The 22,754-nt window shown below is 39.7% G+C and overlaps 3 protein-coding genes across 3 annotated transcripts; 1 reads left to right on the top strand and 2 right to left on the bottom strand.

Moving 5' to 3' along the window:
* Positions 1-2,294: 2,294 nt before the first annotated feature.
* Positions 2,295-11,021, bottom strand: LOC131460498 (charged multivesicular body protein 4b-like). The gene is made up of 5 exons (XM_058631052.1): positions 10,651-11,021; positions 6,106-6,283; positions 5,773-5,887; positions 4,802-4,928; positions 2,295-4,581 (listed from the first exon to the last, which is right to left on the bottom strand). The coding sequence occupies exons 1-5, from the start codon at positions 10,832-10,834 to the stop codon at positions 4,523-4,525; spliced, it is 663 nt and encodes a 220-aa protein (XP_058487035.1). The 5' UTR covers positions 10,835-11,021; the 3' UTR covers positions 2,295-4,522.
* A 414-nt stretch (positions 11,022-11,435) lies between these two features.
* Positions 11,436-12,863, bottom strand: LOC131460585 (uncharacterized protein C20orf85-like). Its single transcript, XM_058631193.1, has 4 exons — positions 12,779-12,863; positions 12,333-12,414; positions 11,666-11,746; positions 11,436-11,591 (listed from the first exon to the last, which is right to left on the bottom strand). The coding sequence occupies exons 1-4, from the start codon at positions 12,835-12,837 to the stop codon at positions 11,436-11,438; spliced, it is 378 nt and encodes a 125-aa protein (XP_058487176.1). The 5' UTR covers positions 12,838-12,863.
* A 5,010-nt stretch (positions 12,864-17,873) lies between these two features.
* On the top strand, positions 17,874-22,151 carry pck1 (phosphoenolpyruvate carboxykinase 1 (soluble)). The gene is made up of 10 exons (XM_058631051.1): positions 17,874-18,021; positions 18,247-18,539; positions 19,020-19,204; positions 19,391-19,594; positions 19,698-19,885; positions 19,992-20,154; positions 20,274-20,498; positions 20,721-20,852; positions 20,965-21,060; positions 21,218-22,151. Exons 2-10 carry the CDS (start codon positions 18,316-18,318, stop codon positions 21,673-21,675), a joined length of 1,875 nt encoding a protein of 624 aa, XP_058487034.1. The 5' UTR covers positions 17,874-18,021; positions 18,247-18,315; the 3' UTR covers positions 21,676-22,151.
* The last annotated feature ends 603 nt before the right edge of the window (positions 22,152-22,754 follow it).

Below are 22,754 nucleotides of genomic sequence, written 5' to 3'. Positions count from 1 at the left end.
CATAACATGCAGATTTGGAGATTAGGCAAATTGGACTCTCTAAAAACCGGTAGAAGAGTGAGTGAGTGAGTGAGTGAGTGAGTCACTGACTTTTTTTGAGAAATCTCCTTCCACTTGATGAAGAACCCCAAACTCCAGGGTCATCTGTTTTGTTTCTGAACCTGAAAATAACATTACATCCATGTGCATGATTACTACAGACATTGACAATGGTATGAAAGCATTTACCAAAACATTAACATTCAATACAATTATGTTCCGGTTGGAACAAGGGCCTTTCTGCATGGAGTTTGCATGTTCTCCGGGTTCTCCGGCTTCCTCCCACAGTCCAAAAACATGCAATATGGGGATTAGGTAAATTGGACACTCCATAGACCATAGGTGTGAGTGTGAGAGTGAATGGTTGTTTGTCTCTATGTGTGTGGCCCTGTGATGGACTGGTGAACTGTCCAGGGTGTACCCCGCCTATCAACCCTATGTCAGCTGAGATTAGCACAGCACCCCTGCGACCCTCTGGTGGAGGATAAAGCGGTAGATGATGGATGGATGTACAAATGAAGCATTTCCCATGTTTCCCAGAAAAGTACAACAAACAAATTGAAATCCTTATGAACTGGAATGGCAGCTACATAACTGGTTATGGTTTGGCTCAGATCTAGGTTGTCCAGGCTTAAGGGGACAGTTCTTAGCTGTTGAATAAACAGATTAATACTGAAATAAATAAACGCACAGTCATTGTGTGGTCAAAGTCAAATTATGATTTTTCAGCAAACCACTTTGCATTCTCATCTGCATCAATGTGTTTGATATATGGGAAATCAGTCAAACCTCCACTATGATGTTTTCCACACTGTCAATGGATCTGTATTTGCATCACCACAAATATCTAATAATCTCTACCTTGACCCATAACCAACAAACAAAAATTTGATCCAAATTGGTTGTTTAGTTTTTGAGTTATGATGCTTACAGACGAACAGATAAGATCAAACAAATAACATCACTGATGGGGGTATCAATGAAGTAAAGCAGATAATACTGTATATACAATAATAATTAAGTACATTAAGCCATCCCAGCCACTTTGAATTGAATTATCCTTTATGAAGGTGTTATATAAGCACTTGATTGATTTGATTGGTCAATTAATAATTTATATGAATTTTGTAGGGGGATGTTTTGTTAGGTCGAACTTCTTCATCCATAAAAGCAGCGATAAGTAGCTGACATATACATTTGTGTGTTTGTTTGTACTAAGAATAGCCATTACGCCTCCTTAACTTCTCACAAACCTCATCCTTGGCATTGCCAGCCCACTGGACCTGGTCTCAGACTAACTGAGGGCAAAGGTCCTCCACCTCATTCTTTCACTGCTAATTTGGACATAGTGATGCATAAATGCAATAAATCAGTGGCAGGAGTAATGGACAGGTGCTTCCTGAGATGAGCAGGAATAAACCAGTGTGGAATTTGGGAAGCAGTGACTAAAAATCAGAATGAAGAAAAAGAAAAGTCAGGACACACACAGGAAACTACTCTCTGAAAGAAGTGAAGGCAGTGTATTGAAGCCTAAGCACAGATGTGGATATGTAAGTTATCCATTTCGTGACACTAATTTTAGAAGTTATCAGTTTACACTCACTGCAATATACGAGTATTTGTACTATAGAGACTATCCCAGCAAATGTAGTTTATCTCTGATTGTTTGTACAATTCACATTCGGTTACTTCTAAACACTATTTTATAGACTCCGTTTAAGTACTTAATTCAAATTATCAATTTTCACATGTACTTTTTTTACTATCACAGTGTTACGTACCACCACCGGCTATGTGAACACATACACAGACATATATGCACAAACAAAACTGGAAAGTGACAGAAAAATGACAATAACAGTTAACATTGTCCAGTTGGGAAAGGTAGCTACCGGTCTTTCCTCCAAAAATTTCAGGGAGTGAAATACATTTTCCTGCTGAGTAAGGAGGCTTAACTTAGCTCACTGGTGGAAACACTACACTACAGCTAATTTAAGACGATTCAGAGGACGACAGCAGGCTGATTCCTCAACAGTCTTAAGTATGGTAGGGTTATGAGCCTGGTGCTGGAAGGAGGTGCACTCGGGTGAATTGTAGCGACCACCTGTACAAAACGTCCCACTGTCAACTAACACACTTTCATTTGAGGTTTCTAAAACATTTGAATTCATTTTAATGAACTTGTGATCTTCCTCATACGTTGTATCCCGTCAGTCAGATGCAAACCACTTTGTTTTCAAGACTTTGTGGACCAGTTGAAATAAAGCACTTTAATGTAAAAATAGTTGTGATTTGACAATAAATGAGCATTACATCGATATCCCTCATGTAAAAATTACACACACACAACACATCTCAGTGGAAGCATCACCTTGTCAGATTGCTTTAAAGGTTCTTCAAATCCAGTCTCGACCTCCAGTACCCTTTAAATAGCATTTCTACAAACACTGGGCTTAATCTTGTATTGTTGCTTTCAAGGATTAGTGGCTGTTGGTTGTTGTTGTTGTGTCTTGGCTTGAGTCGGGGACAAGGAACCTGAATAGCAGAACATGCAACCAAGTTCAGGATGTTCTCAGACTGACAAATACAAGGGAAAAAAAAATATTCCTCTTGTATGTAAAGATGCAACAATGCCGACACCTGCATTGGATCCCAACTTTATTAAGATAAAGTGTGTACAACCTGACAATGACAACAGTCACAGAGCAACATGGTTGCCACAAGGAAGATTTCCCATGTCCAACTGTATGTATCACTCTGAGCAGAACCGTGTACTGGTCACACCTTTTCTGTAGAGCCAGACAGCATGAGTAATATTGGATGTGAAACACACAAGAAAAAAAGAAAAAATCAGTTGGCATTCTACACCTCTATTTGATAGTCTGTCTAAATATATGCATTGGGGTCAAATAATGACCCTTTTGAATTGTACATTTATATCCTGATGCATGTCATGTTTACATTAAACTCTCAACCAGTTTTTTTTTTTTATTCTACACTGACCCCAATGCATCCATGCATAAATGTGTGTGCAGATGGGAGGAGGAAGGTGTGGCTACAGCGTAAGCAGCAGCAGCAGGAGCTGAAGACTCACATCATTCGTTCAACATGAACAAGAACAACATGTGTCATGTTTGTTGTTCAATGTTTGAACCAATTCTGCACAACAGGTGAGTCAGGAGCAGAAGAGCAAAACAAAAAATCCAGCTTGCCATCTTTAGTATTAACAAGAGGTCACTGTGTCGAGAGACTGAGAAAGTATCGCACGCATTCACAACTGTTATATTTAAATTCGCCCGTGTAGGGATTTCTCAAGAGTACATCACTGTCAGACAAGGCGCTTGAGGTGTCAGGCACCTTGTAATATCAAATGCAGCAACAGAAGCATTCAAGTGTGCCCTCTGGCGGCCATATTTTAGTAAGCATTGACTTGTTAGCTAGACCAATTAAGTTTGCACATTTTGTTGTCAGGTAATAAAAAAATAATTTTTCCATCTAAAGGTTTATTTGAAAAAATCAAATTTGCTTTGTATTGAACAGATGGAGGAAAAGATGAAAACCAGCCGAAAGTATCTGGCAAATAATTGGCATTTGCCATAGAAAAAACATACAAAATCCATTGCTTGGGTGAATGAGATCAAAAGGTTGTTAAAAATAACACGAATGGACCATAATATAAAAAGGTCATTAGTGGAAACCAAGAAAATCAAATCAATACCAATTATACAAGGATATGCATGGAGGCAATACGGCTGACAGAGGGCTCAGACATTGGATGCTATCATTTAAAGTTATTTGGTTAGGACGGATCTACTTTTAAAATTTGACAGTGATATTTCAAAGTGAAAAGTCCTACATTTTCATATTTATTTATTTTGATGTTTTTTGTGTTGCTGCAGTTGAGATTCAGCAGAGATGTGTACATATAGGTTTGCATGACGACACAGGAAGCAGAGAAATGGTCACGTCGTCTTAATTTTTTTTTGATTTTCTTCCCACACATCTTTTGATTCCTTGAAGAAATAACCATTGTCATGTTCCTCCACACACCCTACCCTCGAAGTATGCACTTGCACGTGACAATCTTGAGCACTCTTTTACTTAAAGAGCATTTTGATAACAAAAATAAAATAAAAATAACCACAGGATGTTAAGTGCATTATATTTACTATACACTTTACACTGTATGCCCTTTAGAAACAGAGGAGTGTGTGGCTAGAGTAAAGTGATGCTTAGTGTAACATCAATTAGAAGAGAGTAGCTGGAGGTCACATCATCTTGAGTTGCAAACATCTGCACAAGTGCATACTTAAGGGTCGGGGTATGGTTAGATATTGGGATGCCGACTGTAAGAAAGAGCAGCATGCCTGCAGCCAGCTCAGTGGCCCAGAGTCTCCGTCTGTCCTCCAGATGAATGAGACCTGTCTGGCAGTAGAGAGACAGATGGGAGAGGAGCGCTAGCTGGCTAGCATGGCACGCTAGCCTAATTAGCTGCCCAGGCCTCAAGTTCTGCCATGTCATCCTCATCCTCCTCCTTCTTGGCTAAAAAAACAAACAGAAGTAGATCATAAAATTAAAGCACACATGGAAGAAACCATTTAACAATTTCACTTCTTTAAAATCACAGTAAAATCACTTACATTTCAGTAGGACACAAATATCACAGATAGGATACCTACTTTTAGCAAGCATTTAATAAATAAATAGCATAATTAAAAAAAAAAAAAATGAGGTCCTGGAATGACTGTGCCACATGGTCTACCTGGTCTAGCTGGAAGTGATGTAGATGGTACGCTGGGCAGGGGGACATCTTCAGTTCCTTGGATTTCCAAAAGATTTTTGTCGAGCTCTTCCTGTTCCAGATCCTCTAGCTCAGCCATGAGCACATCCTAAAACACATGTGCATAGCAGGAACAGTAAATAATCAATGCATCAGATTCCTGTGCACCTTTTCTTTATACATCCACTCAAACATGAAACTGAGCGGAGGTGAATGAGTAACACCCCACACCTCTTCCACCCACAAATTGATATATAAATGACTCTAAAACGCCCTTCTTCAACAATGACAAATGCAGCGGGAAATTAAAAGAAAAATTAATCATCATCATTAATCTATGACATAGAAATCTGAAAAAATATATTTTTTTGGAATTAGTGATAAATGCAAAGGAACCAAATGTCAGGGTCACAGCGGCTGGTCTCTTCTTAATATTGATGAAATGACTTATCCATGCGAGTTGAATTTACAGATCATTTCAACAATCTACAATGTCAGTGAGCAAAGTGAGTCTCACAAACACACACTTGTAGTATGTAGTGTGTGAGTGTGTGCGCGCACACAGGATCAGTTTCTTCTTCAATGCCCTCTCTGATCTAATCCACATAAGATCAAATTTACGTGGTGTATCAGTATTGTTTGTCACTGTTGACACACTAATATTATTATTTTGAAACACTGTGATAAGTTTCAGAGCTTAATATTGCAGTGTCTCCACCTGACAGAGCTGGACAAGAGTTTGAGGAATGCTCTGCAAATTCTCACAGCAGCTCGAGGATTTGAGCTGCGAGTACATCGTTACATATGCATGGGTGAAAGCAAGCGCATGCCGTCTTTTTGTGCATATGCACTGTTTACACATGAGGCCCCAGGTCCGCATTGATGACATTATAAAATGCATCACAGTTCACACAGAACTGGTACTACCCGGTGAACAATGCTATAATTCTCACCTCATCATAGTCTTCACCAAAGCCGACTGGTCTGGAAATGGCATCTGATATTTCCTGTGCTAATTCTTGCTGCTCTGTAATATCGTCCATCAAATCGTGGACATTGTCTACGTCGCTGAGAAAAGGAAAAACACAGAGAGACAACATGTAAAATGCAAACAGATAGAAACATTTTTTAATTAGAAAATAAGGAAATTGGATGAGACAAGTTTTAGATATATCTCACTATTAACATAGTTTTAAATTTTTAACTTAATTTTATTATACTGCGTACAACAACTCACAATATTTATATTGAATACCTCAGCACAGACTAAAGAAAATGTCTCTTACATGGTTTGGTGTGCAGCCTGCAAAGCCTTAGCAGCAAAGCCCATGTTCCTGAGCACTTCTGTGTTGGTGTTGGCATTCTCCAATGCATCTCTCTGGAACTCGATGGTGGACAATGTCCCATCAATCTGATGCAGCTGCTTCTCATATCGCTTTTTTCTTTTCAAAGCCTGTAGAGCCACTAGACACAAAAAGACAGGACGAGACAAAGTTAGTTTAAAGTCAGTTTACTAATCTGTTTCTGTAAATCTCAGATTTTTGTTAACTTTTAGACTCTTTTTAGACCCAAATATTTTGTTTTTGCTGCTTTACAGTGTTGGCAGTTGTTGCCAACCAGCAATCTTTCCAAGGGATGTGTACATAAAGCTGAGTAGAAAGCAAATATGATGAGGTGACTTGGTTTACATGACTTGAAAGGTTTTAATGGAAGTATAGGTCAATAACAAAAAATATACATTTTGTGTCTTTGAGATGCGCTTCTGAAAAACTTCAAGTGGACATTGATCGGAAATTGAGAAGATGTCAGCCATAGAAATTGAATTGTTGATTGTCTATCTTCAGCGGACTTTGGCCTTTAGTGATAGCAGCAGTATGATAAGACTTCTCCTTAATCAAATCATTTCCTATTTACACCATATATCTACATTGAAAGGAAGATTTACAGCAACAGTAAACATTTTTTAATGGTCTCAACCACTAGTTTTGGGTTTTCTTCAATAGCAAATGTCAATTTTGTAAAATTATGTTCAATTTAGAGGAAAATAGACGACAAAGCACAGCTCTTATAAGTGGACACCAGTGTGCTTGATAGCTGGTGTCGACCTATACTATGTCTATGAAAGATTTGAAAAACCTCAACATGGCATTGAAATCTCAAACAGTTTTTTTTTTCCCCACGTAGGTCTGAGTCAAATTTAAAAACAGGGAATTCCCCTATGATGCTGACAAGGAAAATTCACTTCAAGACCTCAACCTGCTGAGTCATACAGCATGTTTGGTGGAGAAGTAGTCAGAGTGAACTTCATCATAGTGCCAAGATCAAACCCTATGATTAGGACATGAATGTTCTCACAAGGTCAAAATGTCCTCACAAAACCAATTTGATTCAAAATTGGTCACATATGTGGTCGTTGGTCTGGTCCACCAGGGGCCACACAGCAGCTGACAGTGCCAGTTTAATAAGATTATATCATTGACTGGCTCTATTCCTGGACTGATAACATTGTTACACAACACAAATGATGATCAGATTACTTAGACTGAAAAACTACATTTGAAATGCCTCCCCTAAACTAATTTCACAAAATGCCTATGACTCTGTGACCCCTTTGTCCTACTGTTTTCCAGTGCCCATTCAGCAACCTCAGCAGCAATACAAAGCAATTCAGCTTGAGAGATTCTGACCAGTGCAATATGTGTGTCATTTTAGAGAAATATGAGGGTCATGGCTGTATTTTAATATACACCCTTAACTAGTCTGACAGATGTGTTTGTTGTTAATGTGTGTATGTTGTGGCGTGTGTCTGTTTATCAAAGCAAATGACAGATACGCAGAGAAAGAGAGAGGGGCTAAATGAATTAATCAACTATGCATACACTGCTATTACAGGACAGATGATTTTACCAGTTAAAAAAATTAATGTGATCAGCAAATACTCAATAACAACAAATTGGATAACAGTGAAACTACAGTGGATCAGAAGACATCAGCTGCAGGGGTGGTCTACCACTTGGGTTTGTGTAGGACATGTACCTAAGACTGTGACGAAACGGTTTTACAAGTTAGATGAACAGATGGTTTGATAAACCCTTGACATTTCCATTCGGCACAAACACAAGCAAGCACAGTTGTTTTAAAATCAAGTTACCACATTGTTCAACCACCATGTTCTTCCCAGTGATTCCTACATGCCTGTGTTTAATTCATTCAAGGAATATTATCGATTTTGAGCATATCATCCATTTCCCAACTAAGGATGGCCAACTGATTGGAAGAACAATGTTGAAAAGCTGGGTGCACAAGGGTTGCACTCTGATTATTTGTGTTTTTTTCTCTTGGGATGGAACCACAGCTGGTTTACTCAGGCTATGAAGTGCAGTCATGTAATATTTATGTTACATTAACAGTTACCAAAAAAATATGGTCAACTGTACTGGTGGCTTATTATATCGAACCCTCCTATACTGCTATTAAAGCAAATGATAGAAAAAATACTTCTTTGTCTTGGATTTTATAGAATCATTCAACTATCAATTTGCATGAATTATTAAACTGCATACCGAGTGTCTTAACTGCCTCCCACCTACTGTCATGAGGTGATTTCTAAAATTGTGTTTATAACAAATATGTGCATTTATCTTGTATTTATTATCAATGTATTACTGTCCTACCTAGTTTTTTAGTTAACATAACTAATACCCCCTTTGGTGATTAATAAAGTTAGCACTAACATACAGTAAAATATCCTTGAAGTTATTACAGTTCAGGTTAACAAAGATTTGATACAACTCACTGGGGAGTTCATCATAGTTTTTTTTTCTGAGTAACTAAATGGACACAGAACATCAACAGTGATGGACCTTGGCATAGTTATATAGTGAGCTCTTAAAAACCATAAATACACACCCTGTCCAGACCAAATTGACGCAGAGTGGTGGGTCCTGGAAAAGCTGACCAAAAACCCTTGCCACAGTCACGGCTGAAGCTAAGAGAAAATGATGCTGAGATGTAGAGTAAGTGTCATGAAAAATACCAGCTGGTTGTACTTCAGAGGGTTGCTTAGCTTATGTTAGAATGCCAAGCCCTGCCCAAAGTAGAGAAAAACAAAACAGACATAGACGTTTGGTTCAACAGGGACTTTAACACAGCATGCTCTGGCTGAGAGGCAGTGTGTAACAAATTTAAGTCTTACAATTGGATGTCTGCTCCACTGGTTACACATGCTTCAACCCTCAAGGAAAGAGAAGGGTTACAGCTCATCTAACATGACAAAGCAATAACTGCAGCATTTATGTCTCCAGTCACAGTCTCATAACTACTTAAATATATTACATAGGTTATATATGTACATATATTTATTTATTTATTTTTATTATTTTCTATATAAATATTTATATATTGGGGTGGGAATCACCAGAGACACCACAATGTGATATTATCACGATATTGCGATACACTCACACAACAGCTCTAGTGAGAGTGAGCACTTGGCACCATCTATTGGACTGAAACGTCAATAGATTATTTTATGCTAATCCAAAAAAAGTTTAATGGTTATTTGTAACATCAGTTAAGCAATTATATGCTGGGAAAAACGATACTTGGTGTCTCAAATAATAATAATACTGCCACACAAAATATAACTTAATATTTTGTTGTTTAGATTGTCCCCCATATATATTTATGCAACACATATTTATTTCAACAAGTGATTAAAAAACCTTCTCGTCATTACACTGGGTTTCTTTTCAATATGCAGATGGCAGAAACAACATAACATGCCTCAGTACAAGGAAAATGAAGACCGCAATGCTTACGTGTTCCAGAATTAGGGATAGGAATTGATATCAGACAGATAAAAATGAAGCTGACACGATTCAAAAATCCTATATATTGCATGCTTCATTATTCACACACAAACATTTTTGATAAAATCAGCAAAACCATTTAAGCTGACTTGTTTGGGCTGTTATTTCTTCAACATTTATTGCAGTTGGAGAATTATGTCTTTGAAATGACTCAACACAAATGTGCTGTTAAGAGCTTTATAGTTCATAAATGGTCTAAAATGAGGCATAAAGGCATAAACTGAGGAATAAACTTAATCAAATGTGTGGTTCTCAACAAGGGGACATGTTGACATGACACATCCAGTTGACATTTTTGTTTGGACTGGTAGACCAAAAGGTGTCAACCCGTTAAACAAAGTACATGTTTATGTGGTTGTGTGACGGAAATAATCATTTACAACGCATTTTAAATCCCTTCAGAGATGTATCTGTCATGAAACAAGCTTTTACGTGGTCGTATGTCAACAGGGACTTACCCTTTAGAAAAACTAAAGCTAACTGTTCAGCTAACTGTCAAGCTAACCGAAAGACTCAACGTAAAGCTACTTAATTAACAAGAACTTAGAATATGTTGACATAAAATGACAACAAAAAGGGCATATACATATACATGTGTTAATAGTTGGTGTAATAACATGATACGTTACGCTACACCGTTCGCATACAGGACGGTCGGTTGAAAGACATCCAACACTTTTATAAAGTTCCCGACTTTATTTGACTTCCCCAGGCCCACTGCCGTCGTGTAGTAATAATAACCGCGTGTTAATAGTCATTTCAACAGCTTAATTGTTGACTATATTCATGTAGTTGCTGCCTTTGAAGGAGACATTTAATGACGAAATCAGACCCGTGTTGAGATTAACACCCTGTCACGAACAACTTCCTTGTTCCCTTGTTAGCCTACGGGCTAACCAACAAACTCATTGGACTGTCCTAATACAGTTAAACCGGGGTGTTTATGGAGGGTTTCCTCACCTCGTTTGTTTTTCGTGCCGTTCTTCTTTGCGGTCATGAGCTCCTGGTCGATTTTCTTCTCCAGGAAATCCTGTTTTTTGGCCAACATCTCCTCGGTCTCTCGGAGTTTCTGGATAGCGTCCTGGGTAGTGGGCGCTTTCGCATTCTTTCCTCCCGTCCCGAAAATCTTAGCAATTAGCGACATTGTGTGAGTAAATGTGAATAATACCAACAGAAGAACCGCAAACTTAACACCTGTGCGAAAAGATACCGGCCGGGTACTCGACAATCGGCTCTGCCTTATCTCTTTTTTTCTGTTCGTCAACTATCGGGAGTTGACGACGCCGTTGCTGTTGTTTTCGTCCCGTCTTCCGCCTTTTCCAGACAGGCCTCGTGATGTCACTACGTCAGATTGATTACGTAACATGCGTGACTCACCCATGAGTCGTTCGGTGGCCCAGAGCAGTGCAATTGTTAAAACTATTTCATTTCAAAGGACCAAAGATTTCCCCCAACTTCTCCTTTAGTACTAACCAGGCAGAGGAATAAAATAACCGTCATGAGAAATGTACCTTTACATTATTTGTATTCACCAATGAGCAATAAATATTTGCTTTAGGGGTTATATCTATGATCGATATGTATGTGTTACTTCTCAGTAAAATGATAGTCATATCACAGTTGACTTCCAGCAGTTGACTTTTAATCCACCTTTTTTTTATCCACATTCAATTCTGCAATGTGATTGATAATTGACTGGTCGAAAAAATAGGACGGTGGTGGACGCCGGGGACTTTATCACTCTATCAGCCACAAGCGTCAAAGGGCCAGCCCAGCTCCTTCAGAAAACTACGCCTCCCATGATGCACCACGCCATACTTATCCAGCTGTAAATGTGAGTGACCCGAGCGCCAACCAATCAGGGCCTGAGTTGTCCGAGGAATTGGGGGGGAGGGGCCAACCTAGAGGATGAAACAAAATGGATGGATGGATGGATAGATAGATAGATAGATAGATAGATAGATAGATGTCCTACGTGGATGTATTTGTCTGGAGGGGTCACAGGTTGTGGCTCCGCTCTCTCTGCTTCCTTCAGCCTCATATTCTCCGTCTTGTACTGAAACACAAGCAACAGATGAGGTTTGGTAAAACACTTAAGTTTAATTCCAGCCACGAAAAAATACAAAGGCACAAGCGAGAGACTGGAGCTGTCAGAGTAGTTATGAACTGTCTTTTTTTACATCCGCTCCACTACAACCCAAATGGAAACTTAAATCAACATGTGGTTATTTTCCAGCTGTATCGACTTAATTGACTAAAATTGGGTATAAAGGAATAGTACATTAAGTTATTGATGCACAGCAGCCATTCAGCAGTAGTTTACATTAAACAGGTGGGTGATATTACAAGTGTTTATATGATGTTGGGGAAGGGGCGCGCAATTGTGTGTCTTGCAAATATAGTAAGGAAGGACAGAGGTGTTTTTACAAAATATGTCTGTTCGCGTTTTCACTGCAGCCTGACCTGGTCTGCATGTGAAGTTTGACATAACAGCAGTAAAGTATACTGTAGCACTGTATAATTAGCACACACACACATATTACCTTTCAATGCATATTATTTTGAATTGTTGTGTTGTGTGACTGAAACATTTAAGGACTTCTTAAATCTCCTTCTGCTACAGTATGTGTGTGTGCTTTTACCTCCTTGTAGACCTCAGTCAGGAAGCCCCACTTGTTGGGCCAGATCTCAGCTGAATCCTTCTCCAGCTTTACATGCGCTTTCCTACACACAGATGGAAATCATGCATGAAACAGGCTGCTACCCCCTCAGGCAATAACCACTGCCATGAGAACATTTGCTCTTTTTCTTTCTCTGTCTTAAAAGTCCTTCTGAAGATGTACCAACATTTTGCACAGCTTTATTTACTTATTATATAAAGCTATATAGCTGCATTACCTGGAAAATAATGAGAAAAAAACAAGAGGAAACATAATTGAATCAAGAAAAACCTAATGATGATATAAAATATTCTTCAGCTGTTACATGACATCACAAAGACTCACTTGTAGATTCCAACAATACTATTAATTATTGTTTAAACATAAGAAACCTATCAGAATAAACACAAGGTTAAGTTAAGATTTACCAGATTTCATCCTGATGCACAAAGTTGATGGGTTCAGATGTTCGCTCAGACTCTGCCATCTGTCCTGACCAGTGTGTTTGTGTGTGTGTGTGTTTGGTCTCGCTCTCTCAGTGCAGCTAATGTTTCACCTGTGTGTAAGACACACTGACAGACCTGTTTGTTGTCGTCATGGAGATGGAATTCCCTGACACACATCTCTTCTCTGGTGGTAATGGCGGGGGGTGGTTACCATGATGATGGTGAGATGAAACCACCAGAGGGGTCGTTTGTTCTTTTTCCCCCCAGCCATACTCGTTGCATAAAGCTCTTTAGGCCACTGATTAGAAATGATTGCTAGATTATCTAGCAATCATTTGCTAGATAATGAAACATGAAATTGATGTGGTGGGCCACATCAATTTCATGTGGCCCACCACTTAATATCAAGTTATAATGAGCTATTTCTACATGTTTGTATGTATTACTATATTCATTTTGCATCATAATACATTCCATGTCAAAACAAACACTTTTATTTTCAAATTATATGAAATAACACGTATTGTTATTCCACTTGATTGGTGCTCGTACTGACCAAACTAGACACATATTACAGTAAACAATGACTACAAGCTTTTTTATAATTGAATTTTCCATCATTTTTGTGCATCAGGCGTCGCGTATAGCATGAAATAAATGGCTAAACACTACAAACATATTTAAAGAGTAGAATTTTTCTGTTTATAAACCGTTTATAAAATGACATTTTGGATAATTTTCACAAAAAACAGGCATATATACACACACATATATGGATGTATATATATATATATCAACAGATTCTCCTCAAGTTCTTCTCAAGTAAAGTCAAACTAACCAAACTTAAGCCTGCTTTGAATAATTTTTTATCAAAAGGTCTGGAAAAAACTCTTACCTATGCTTCACGGATATTGTATTTATTTGCGAAAACACATATCACTTTAAGATAATAACAATAGTTAATAGAAAGTCTTAGTTTACTCTTGGCAAACAGGGAAACATGCCTCTATTTTCAGAGACAATAATGCATCCAAGTACATTTTATTTTCATGAAGTGACTGGCGTGCAATATAGTGTAGAAACAGAGGGTGGCGCTCTATTCAAGGGAAACTCTATTCAAAGTTATTTCTTCCGTACACTGAGAGGTGCAATGATCCTCTTCACAGTTTGAACTTGTCCCCAATCAACTTTTGAAGTCTGAAGTCAAAGTTCTTTAACACAGACAGATGAAAGAAGGTGAAAGTAGTTGTCTTTGTGTTGCATGCCATATAAAAAAAAGACACATATTGACAAAATTATCAGTAAAACTATAGTATTTTATAGTATGAGCGGATGTCATAAGGGATTTATTAACATCTTTTTCTTAAAAATATTAACACAACCCGTTTGCACATAACCGGATAACATCTTACCACGTCACTACTGACAACCACAACAAATTCACTCCAAATTTGCTATTGATTAAAAGTATAATATTCTTTACTTAAGTTAATATTGCTGTTAATAAGTGTCACTTTTGTTCCTTTTCCATTCTTTACATAAAAACAAAGAAAATGTAGTTTCCAAATCTGGGAGATGACTATTCAGATTTCATGCTTTTCCCAGGATCTGTCTTCGGACAGTGGGATGTTTTTTCATGAACGTCATGAATGATGCCATTTCTCTGTATGTCATTGGGCTTTGCCTCAGCACATTTGGTACTTTTACCTCCACTGTTGTTTACTGTAACTTCTAATCCATGCATGCCACAGATCAAATCAATGAGTGGCACACCTTCACTAAAGTCTGATACAAAGCAAAGTCCACAACTATCCACATCATGTAAGTCACCTTGTTTACACTACTGTGGTGTCAGGAAAAGCGTCTGCAAAAATCAACAGTAGGCTACCAGTGTTCACTGAGGTGCACTTTTAATCCATGAAGACTGAGCAACTTCACTTACCTGAATTCTACTGCTCAAAAATACCCCTGGCTGTTTGGTAATTTGATGGGATAAATGCTTTTTTCTCACTGCGCGACCACTGTATACACACAAGCACTCCCTCTGTCATGTCTGAGTAAGAGCCGCCTGAAAACAGAGCCTCTTCTCAGATAAAGGACGCAGCATACAAATAGTGTTACGAATTTGACATTAGGGTCTTGGGGCTGCTGGTGCCAATCCTGGCTGACATTGGGGCGACAGGGCCAACGTATAGAGACAAACAACCATTCACTCACACAATACGAGCAATTTCCCAAGCCTCATGTTTTAGATGTTGCCCTGCTACAACACACCTGATTCAAATTAATGGCTCGTTATCAGGCTTCTGCAAAGCTTGATGACGAGCTGACCATTTGAATCAGGTGTGTTGGAGCAGGGCGACATCTAAAACATGCAGCGCAGTGTTCCCTGAGGACCTGGGTTGGGAAACACTGATTTAGAGTGTCCAGTTAACCGCATTTGCATGTTTTTGGACATGTGGGAGGAAACCGGAGAACTCAGAGAAAAGTCACACACATACAGGCAGAAACATGCAAACTCACTAATAGTTACGCACTGCAGCTTTAAGAGAGTTGAATAGGCATGTTTATTTTTTTGCTTATATCATCTCTGGATGATCAAGAAAAAAGAAAAGTCTCATTTCGACTATTGACGAGTGTCTTTTCCACCATCTCGTCTTACTCTTCTTTATCTTCTTCTCAAGATAATGTTCACTGACAGGTGTGTAAGGCTGCCCTCCACAGTTCAAAGTTCCTAATCACAGCTCAAAGTTCTTTATGACAGTTCAAAGTTCCTCTTGTTTCCGCGCTGTCCTGCACTTTACATATAATGACGTCAAAGTGCTTCACCCGCTGAAAACCTGCAAAACAACAGTCAACAGTAAAGATAACATATCTTCCTGTGCCGGTTTATATTCTACTCTGAAGATTCCAATATATATAAACTCAGGTTAAACATATACATCAATGCAACACATTTTGTTCTCACGTAACACGATGTACATGGTGATAACACGAGAAGAGAACACATAGTTCAGCACATTTTCCACTTTTTGGGTTGAGAATTTTAACTTTCAGAAACAGGAAGTAGTGATAGATGTATCTGTTATGTCAGGAGAAGGAAAATAATGTCACACTTTTCACTGAAACAACGTTACGGCACCAGGTGAGACGCTCGACACACAGACACACTCAATAACATTATCAGTTGTTGTTGAGCAAGTTGTGTTGATGTCGTTCAGTCAGCTCTGCTGTATCAGTGTTTTTGTGCGAGGAAGTGTGTTCATGGAAGTTATTTACAGGTAACTGCACGACACATAGGATGTTTTAACTGGAACAAAAACGCAATCAATTAATCAAAATTTTTAGAAAAAAAAACTATATCAAAATAAAGTCAGAAAGAGTAGAAAAAAATTAATTAAATGAATGATAAACTGAATAAAAGCAATAATAAGTGAAAGAAAATTGCCCCAACATTTTAAAAACACAATATATGAAACAAATGATGATTTGATGATGATGATAAGTTAAGTTGTCATAAAACCATTAAATTGTGACATAAAAGCGAGGCTATAACATAAGTGACATTTAAACAATTTCCCCCAAGGGATTAATAAAGTATTCTGATTCTGATTAAGTTCAGCGGCTTTGACAATTGCTGACAGAGCACTGAACAAGTCAGAATATTGTTCATAAAACACCAGAGTTATATAGAGGTTGTGATGTAACTTTTAATGTGCAGTTAACTCTGAGTTGCAAAAGATGACAAATTAAAAGCAGCCAGACGAATAGGAAGCAATAATGCTGTAACAAAAACACATTAAACTAGATTTGTGAATATAATGTGATAATTGTGATAAAATATTCATATATTTTAACATTGTGTCACAATAAATAAAATAAATTGCATAAATCTAGCTTGGTGAGCAAATCTTGTGGTTTTTTATCGTTTTGTTTTTTTTAAAAAAGACACTGAAAGACACTAGGTTACCCAGAAAAACTTGTTTTTACTTTTCCCGCAAATGATGGGAAGCATACCATTTATACTTTAATACATGAAAGCTGTAATATGATGTTTTGTGTCATCATATCAACATTTCAACTCATTTCATGTAATTCACAAAATATCTGGGGCAGAATTCTTACTCTGGAGACCAGACATCAGAAGATTTGTTGCAAATTGTTAAGGAGTTATGAGGACGTGGCAATTGATGCTGTAGAAAAAAACATGATTTCAGGAAATATTACCATAAATGAAAAGTCTCTATTACATCATAAATAATTCTTCTGCAACTTTGCAGAAAAAACATCTGTCTTCCCACACACACACACACACACACACACTGACCTTTGATCCCATGGCGAGCCTCTGTGGACTAGCCAATGAGAAGTGCGTCAGCCATGGACCTGTCCATGTCACACACACGCCTGAAAGTGTCAAACTTTCATCATTTGGTGACGTGGGTCAAAGTTCAACACCGGCTGCTGCAAGAGGACACAGAGATGGACAAAGCTGGACATGATAATTATTTTTTTTGAAGAGGGAGGGAATTTTTTATTGAAACAGTACACTGAAAAAAGCAAACACATGGAAACAGATGGAAACTAGCCTCGTGCTATTCAAATATCTGTCATATTTGCACATTTATAAACACACACATATGTATATATGCTGTATATATACACATGTATATAGAATAATATGGAGTGTCCCTATTTCTAAATACATAAATAAAATAAAAATTGTTCTTTTACATTGCAAGAAAATTATGTTGTTTCATTTTTCTTTTCAATTTAAAATTGGAAATTTGATGTTTTTTAAAGTTCCACTGACACTGGTATAACAACTGTACAATTACCGCGAGAGCTGGAGTACACAGCTGTCATTATCAGCTGACAGGCAGAGGAAACCAGTTACGTGAAGATGACATTACTTGCTTATTAATCATTCACTGTCGTGTTTTTCAAATGCGTAAAAGAACAAATGGTTCATGTAAATAACCTCCAGCTGCACATACTCCCGACTCACAGATACACACCCCTCACGCACCCTCCTCCCCCTTCACCCCCCACTCCTCTCTTACCTCTGACATCCTAGAGTATAAAAGGAGCATGCACTGCTCCAGCAGATACAACCTCAACCACCGAGAAGGAACCTCAGCTCTTCCTTGGGAACAGCCAACAGAGACCCCCCTCAGCTGATGAGGACAAGCTAAAGCACTCGCTGCTCTACTGAACTACTGAAGGTAACTGTTGTGCCAGTTTGACCTGCAGGCTGCAGCAATTCCTTCAAAATTGTAATACAAAAACCAGATTAAATCTAAGAAACATCTAAAATCATATACAGTATGTATTTTTTTTTGTTTCTCATCTAACTTCTCGATTTCCCATCTCTCCACCCCTTCTCCCCTCTCCTCTTCACCTGCATGTCTCTCTCTCTCTCTCTCCTTCCCCACCCTCTACCTCTCTAGCCTCTCTTTTCCATCCTTCCCTCGCTCTCTCCATACACTGCCTCTTCACCTTTCCAGACCAGCAGCACCATGCCTCCTCAGCTCCAGTCCAGGAAACAGGGTGGACCCAGAGTCCTGCAGGGCGACCTCAGCACCCTCAGCCCAGCTATTAGAGAGTTTGTGGAGGCCAACGTGACTCTGTGCCAACCAGAATCCGTCCACATCTGCGACGGCTCGGATGAGGAGAACCATGCTATCCTGACCCAGCTGGAGGAGCAGGGGTTGATCAAGAAGCTCAGCAAATATGAAAACTGGTGGGTTGGCATTAAAGAGTCTTTACGGATGACAGCCTGATTCTCTGTCTACTCAGCACCAGCACCTTAGTTGGATTTTAAAGCATTATGACTTAAAGTGACTGATCTATTATGTAAAACACTCTGACTGCACACCATGCATCAGCATTCAATCATCAATGACTATGTAGTAAACAACATACCAGTGAAAAGGTCTCCATTCTCTCAAACCAGTTAGTCCTGCTTGTACAGTCACGACACAGATACAGAAACCTGCTCGCCATCAGCTGTTACACATTCATAACAAGGCTCACTTATAGGCTTTAAATTGGTTCGACAGAGTAAAAGTGAACAACAATTAAAGTGTTATTTTGGTTATTGTTTACTGGAGGATTGGTGAAGTGAATTGTGTAGTCTTTTGAGTTTTTTGTATTTATCACCAAAATAACATCATCTATTTTACATCTTTCTCCCTCTTGCCCCCTTGTCCTCCTGCTGCAGCTGGTTGGCTAGGACCGATCCAAGGGACGTGGCCCGCGTGGAAAGCAAGACGGTGATTGTGACCAAGGACCCGAGGGACACGGTGCCCATGCCTCAGGGAGGTGGAGTCAGCCAGCTGGGCCGCTGGATGTCCCAGCAGGACTTCAACAAAGCCATGGATCAGCGGTTCCCTGGTTGCATGAAAGGTACCACAGAGGAAGACGTTTGATTTGATTAAACCCATAATTCATAGAATTAAGGAATGAATGAAGAAACAAAAGCAAAAGCCAGAAAATCTATTTAAGAAAAAACATCAATACTAGACTCAGTTTTAGAAATTGCAGTTCACTAACTATTACTCATTGTTGATATCTCCAACGCTCTGTCCTCAGGTCGGACCATGTATGTCATTCCCTTCAGTATGGGTCCAGTGGGTTCCCCCCTCTCAAAGATTGGAGTGGAGCTGACTGATTCTCCCTACGTGGTGGCCAGTATGAGGGTGATGACCCGCATGGGGAAAGCTGTGCTGTCGGCTCTGGGAAACGGAGAGTTTGTGCGCTGTTTGCATTCTGTCGGATGTCCTCTGCCACTCAAGAGTATGTCAAAAATGTCTCCTAATATTATCACTGCTTCACATTATGGTGCTTTTAAAACCGCCCCCTTTGATTCATATTAACCAACTCCTGACTCCTCTTTCAGAGCCACTGGTAAACAACTGGCCCTGTAACCCTGAGCAGATATTGATTGCCCACATTCCAGACAGCAGGCAGATCGTCTCCTTTGGTAGTGGTTACGGAGGAAACTCCCTCCTGGGGAAGAAATGCTTTGCTTTGCGAATCGCCTCACGTATCGCCAAGGAGGAGGGTTGGCTAGCTGAGCACATGCTGGTAAGGAAAGGAAGAAAGTGATTTTTATCCATAAACTCGTCATACTGTAAGTCCCTCTGATAATGACCTATGCATTGTAATCAAACCAAATATTCCTTGTGTTTAGATCCTGGGTGTCACTAACCCAGCTGGAGAGAAGAAGTACATGGTGGCAGCCTTTCCCAGCGCCTGCGGGAAAACGAACCTTGCCATGCTCAATCCCACGCTGCCCGGCTGGAAGGTTGAGTGTGTGGGGGACGACATTGCCTGGATGAAGTTTGATGACGAAGGTGAGATAAGGAAAAAACAAATGTTTATATAATTAAACTAAAAGAATATGAGCCTCAATACAAAGTCACAGGGCATTTCTAAGCTCTTTTCCACTCTCTACTTTCTTCTCATTCAACAGGAAACCTGCGCGCCATCAACCCAGAGAATGGCTTTTTTGGCGTCGCACCTGGAACCTCAGCTAAAACGAACCCAAATGCCATGGCAACCATTGTCAAGAACACCATCTTCACCAATGTTGCAGAGACCAGCGATGGTGGTGTGTACTGGGAGGGAATGGACGAGTCGCTGCCTGAGGGAGTCACCGTCACATCTTGGAAGAACCAGCCCTGGAACTCAGACGATGGTAAGAGTTGTTCCTGTTCTTTAGTTCTGTTTTTATTACTCAATGGAAATAATAGATTTAAAGGGTCAGGACAAGAATGAGGTTCAAGGTTCAAAGTTCAAGGTTTTTATTTGCCATTTGTGCTTAAACAGACAGTCCAGGCACATTGGAAATCTTGTGCGGGTTCTACGAGTCAGTTGTATGAGTAAGTAGAGCTTACCCTCCTCTCTTCCTCTTTCTCAGATGAACCCTGTGCTCATCCCAACTCTCGTTTCTGCACTCCGGCCGGACAATGTCCCATCATTGACCCACAGTGGGAATCTCCAGAAGGCGTTCCCATCGAAGCCATCATCTTTGGAGGACGCAGACCAGAAGGTGAGAACCCTGGGCATTGGTAGAAGACAAGTTGCCGAAAAGAGTGATAGAAGATACATGCGAGTCAATCAGACTGACTAATCTAACATTTTACTCACTTGCTTCACTTCAGGTGTCCCACTGGTGTATGAGGCTTTCAGCTGGCAGCATGGCGTGTTTGTTGGAGCAGCCATGAGATCAGAGGCCACTGCCGCAGCTGAATACAGAGGTCAGAATCCTTCAACTGACAAGATATTTCTAGATTTAATTATCATATTATCTTAGGAATCAAAGCCTTGCTTGGCTAAATATTAGCTCTGCATCTGTATCACAGAAGTGAACTAAAAAATACTCCTGTCTTATCTTTGCCTTGTCTTTTGCTCCAGGAAAGGCCATCATGAATGATCCATTCGCCATGCGGCCCTTCTTTGGCTACAACTTTGGACAGTACCTCTCTCATTGGCTGAGCATGGCTGACCACCCCGGCGCCAAGCTTCCCAAAATTTTCCATGTCAACTGGTTCCGCAAAAGCCCCACCGCCGGCTTCCTCTGGCCCGGTTTTGGTGACAATATCCGCATTCTGGACTGGATGTTCAGGCGGGTGAACGGCGAGGCCTGTGCCGCGCCCTCAGCCGTGGGCTACCTGCCTTCCCAGGACTCCCTGAACCTCCAGGGTCTGCAGGGCAATGTCAACCTGGACGAGCTGTTCTCTCTGGATCAAGGGTTTTGGCAGAAGGAGGTGGAAGAGGTGAGACAGTACTTCACCTCACAGGTGAACGACGACCTGCCCAGCGAGGTTGCCCTGCAACTGGACCTCCTGCACCAGAGAGTGACACAGATGTAAGGGGGGGAGACCTGAGCATGTTGGGAATTGTTAACATGCTTATATTTGTCCTGGACATTTTAGAGCATAATATTAATATTATAGAACAAAGTATCCAAAAATCTACAAAATCATTTTCCTCTTTTCCTCTATCATTCTAGAACATTATCAGTTAATGTTGGACAATGTGTCGGAGATTGCAGAACATAAATGTAGTCATTCTTAGAGCAGAATGGGACAAAATTATTTGAAGAAAAATGTGTTGTAAATGCACATCACACAGTCTTTGCCATGTGGATGTGTGTGGCACAGAAGGATGAACTAAGCAGGGCCTTGTTTGATCTCTTAAACACATGCAGGGGAAGTTGATGTTTTCTTTTCCTGTCATAGCTTTTTCTTTCGTTTTAACTTATTTTTATACTGTATTGTAACTCTGGGTTCCCAATCTTACGTCTCCATTTATGGTGAGACAATAAAAATAAAGGTATTTAAGCATATTTGTGACTCAGGTTCATTTTTCATGTATCACGTTGCTGTTATTTAGTCGTTCCGCCGTGTGAATGAAACGAGAACGTCTTTAGTGATGTCGGCAAAAAACACAACAACAACCGCAAATAGCAAAGATCATTTGAGTGAACAATGACAAGTATGAGAGAACAAAAGTTCAGCTGTACACATAAAAGGGTGAGCATCAAATTGTTGGCATAAACAAACCCCCTTTAACAAATCGCTAAATATTTATCAGACCAATTTCAGTCCCAGTTATTATAAAATCCCCGGGTTCAATGACAATATTGGTCAACAGAAGTAGCAGAACTCACACAAGAACCACAATGCCCAGAAACAACAGGAACACACTGAACCAACCCCCTTTACACTTCACATTAAAATGTGTTTCCTGTGATTGGATTGCAATCGGATAAAGGTGCACAGAGAATAAATAGACAGGGAGGCAGTGATAATCAAACACCGGTGAAACTTTTAAGACGCAGGTGAATCGCATTAGGACAGGGGAGACAATCAGGAAGTAGGACAGGACAAGAAATAAAACCAAGCAAGGTACACGCACGAGGAAGGAGTACACAAAAAACAGGAATCAA

The sequence above is a fragment of the Solea solea genome, chromosome 6 (assembly GCF_958295425.1).
Source record: "Solea solea chromosome 6, fSolSol10.1, whole genome shotgun sequence".
Classification (NCBI taxonomy): domain Eukaryota; kingdom Metazoa; phylum Chordata; class Actinopteri; order Pleuronectiformes; family Soleidae; genus Solea; species Solea solea.
Note: the sequence above shows the minus strand (reverse complement) of the source record. Positions and strands in the feature narration are given on the sequence as shown.

Bases quoted from the DNA above. Each gene is read 5' to 3' on its own strand.
- LOC131460498 (XM_058631052.1), bottom strand. From the start codon at position 10,834: ATGTCGCTAATTGCTAAGATTTTCGGGACGGGAGGAAAGAATGCGAAA. The intron at 6,284-10,650 runs GTGAGGAAACCC...TTTTGTGTCTAG, and splicing joins CGGCACGAAAAACAAACGAG to TGGCTCTACAGGCTTTGAAA. The intron at 5,888-6,105 runs GTAAGAGACATT...TCCTTTTCTCAG, and splicing joins CAGGCTGCACACCAAACCAT to CGACGTAGACAATGTCCACG.
- LOC131460585 (XM_058631193.1), bottom strand. From the start codon at position 12,837: ATGGCAGAGTCTGAGCGAACATCTGAACCCATCAACTTTGTGCATCAG. The intron at 12,415-12,778 runs GTAAATCTTAAC...ATCTGTGTGTAG, and splicing joins GTGCATCAGGATGAAATCTG to GAAAGCGCATGTAAAGCTGG. The intron at 11,592-11,665 runs GTAGGACATCTA...TTCATCCTCTAG, and splicing joins CTCCAGACAAATACATCCAC to GTTGGCCCCTCCCCCCCAAT.
- pck1 (XM_058631051.1), top strand. From the start codon at position 18,316: ATGCCTCCTCAGCTCCAGTCCAGGAAACAGGGTGGACCCAGAGTCCTG. The intron at 19,595-19,697 runs GTATGTCAAAAA...CTCCTCTTTCAG, and splicing joins ATGTCCTCTGCCACTCAAGA to AGCCACTGGTAAACAACTGG. The intron at 21,061-21,217 runs GTCAGAATCCTT...CTTTTGCTCCAG, and splicing joins TGCCGCAGCTGAATACAGAG to GAAAGGCCATCATGAATGAT.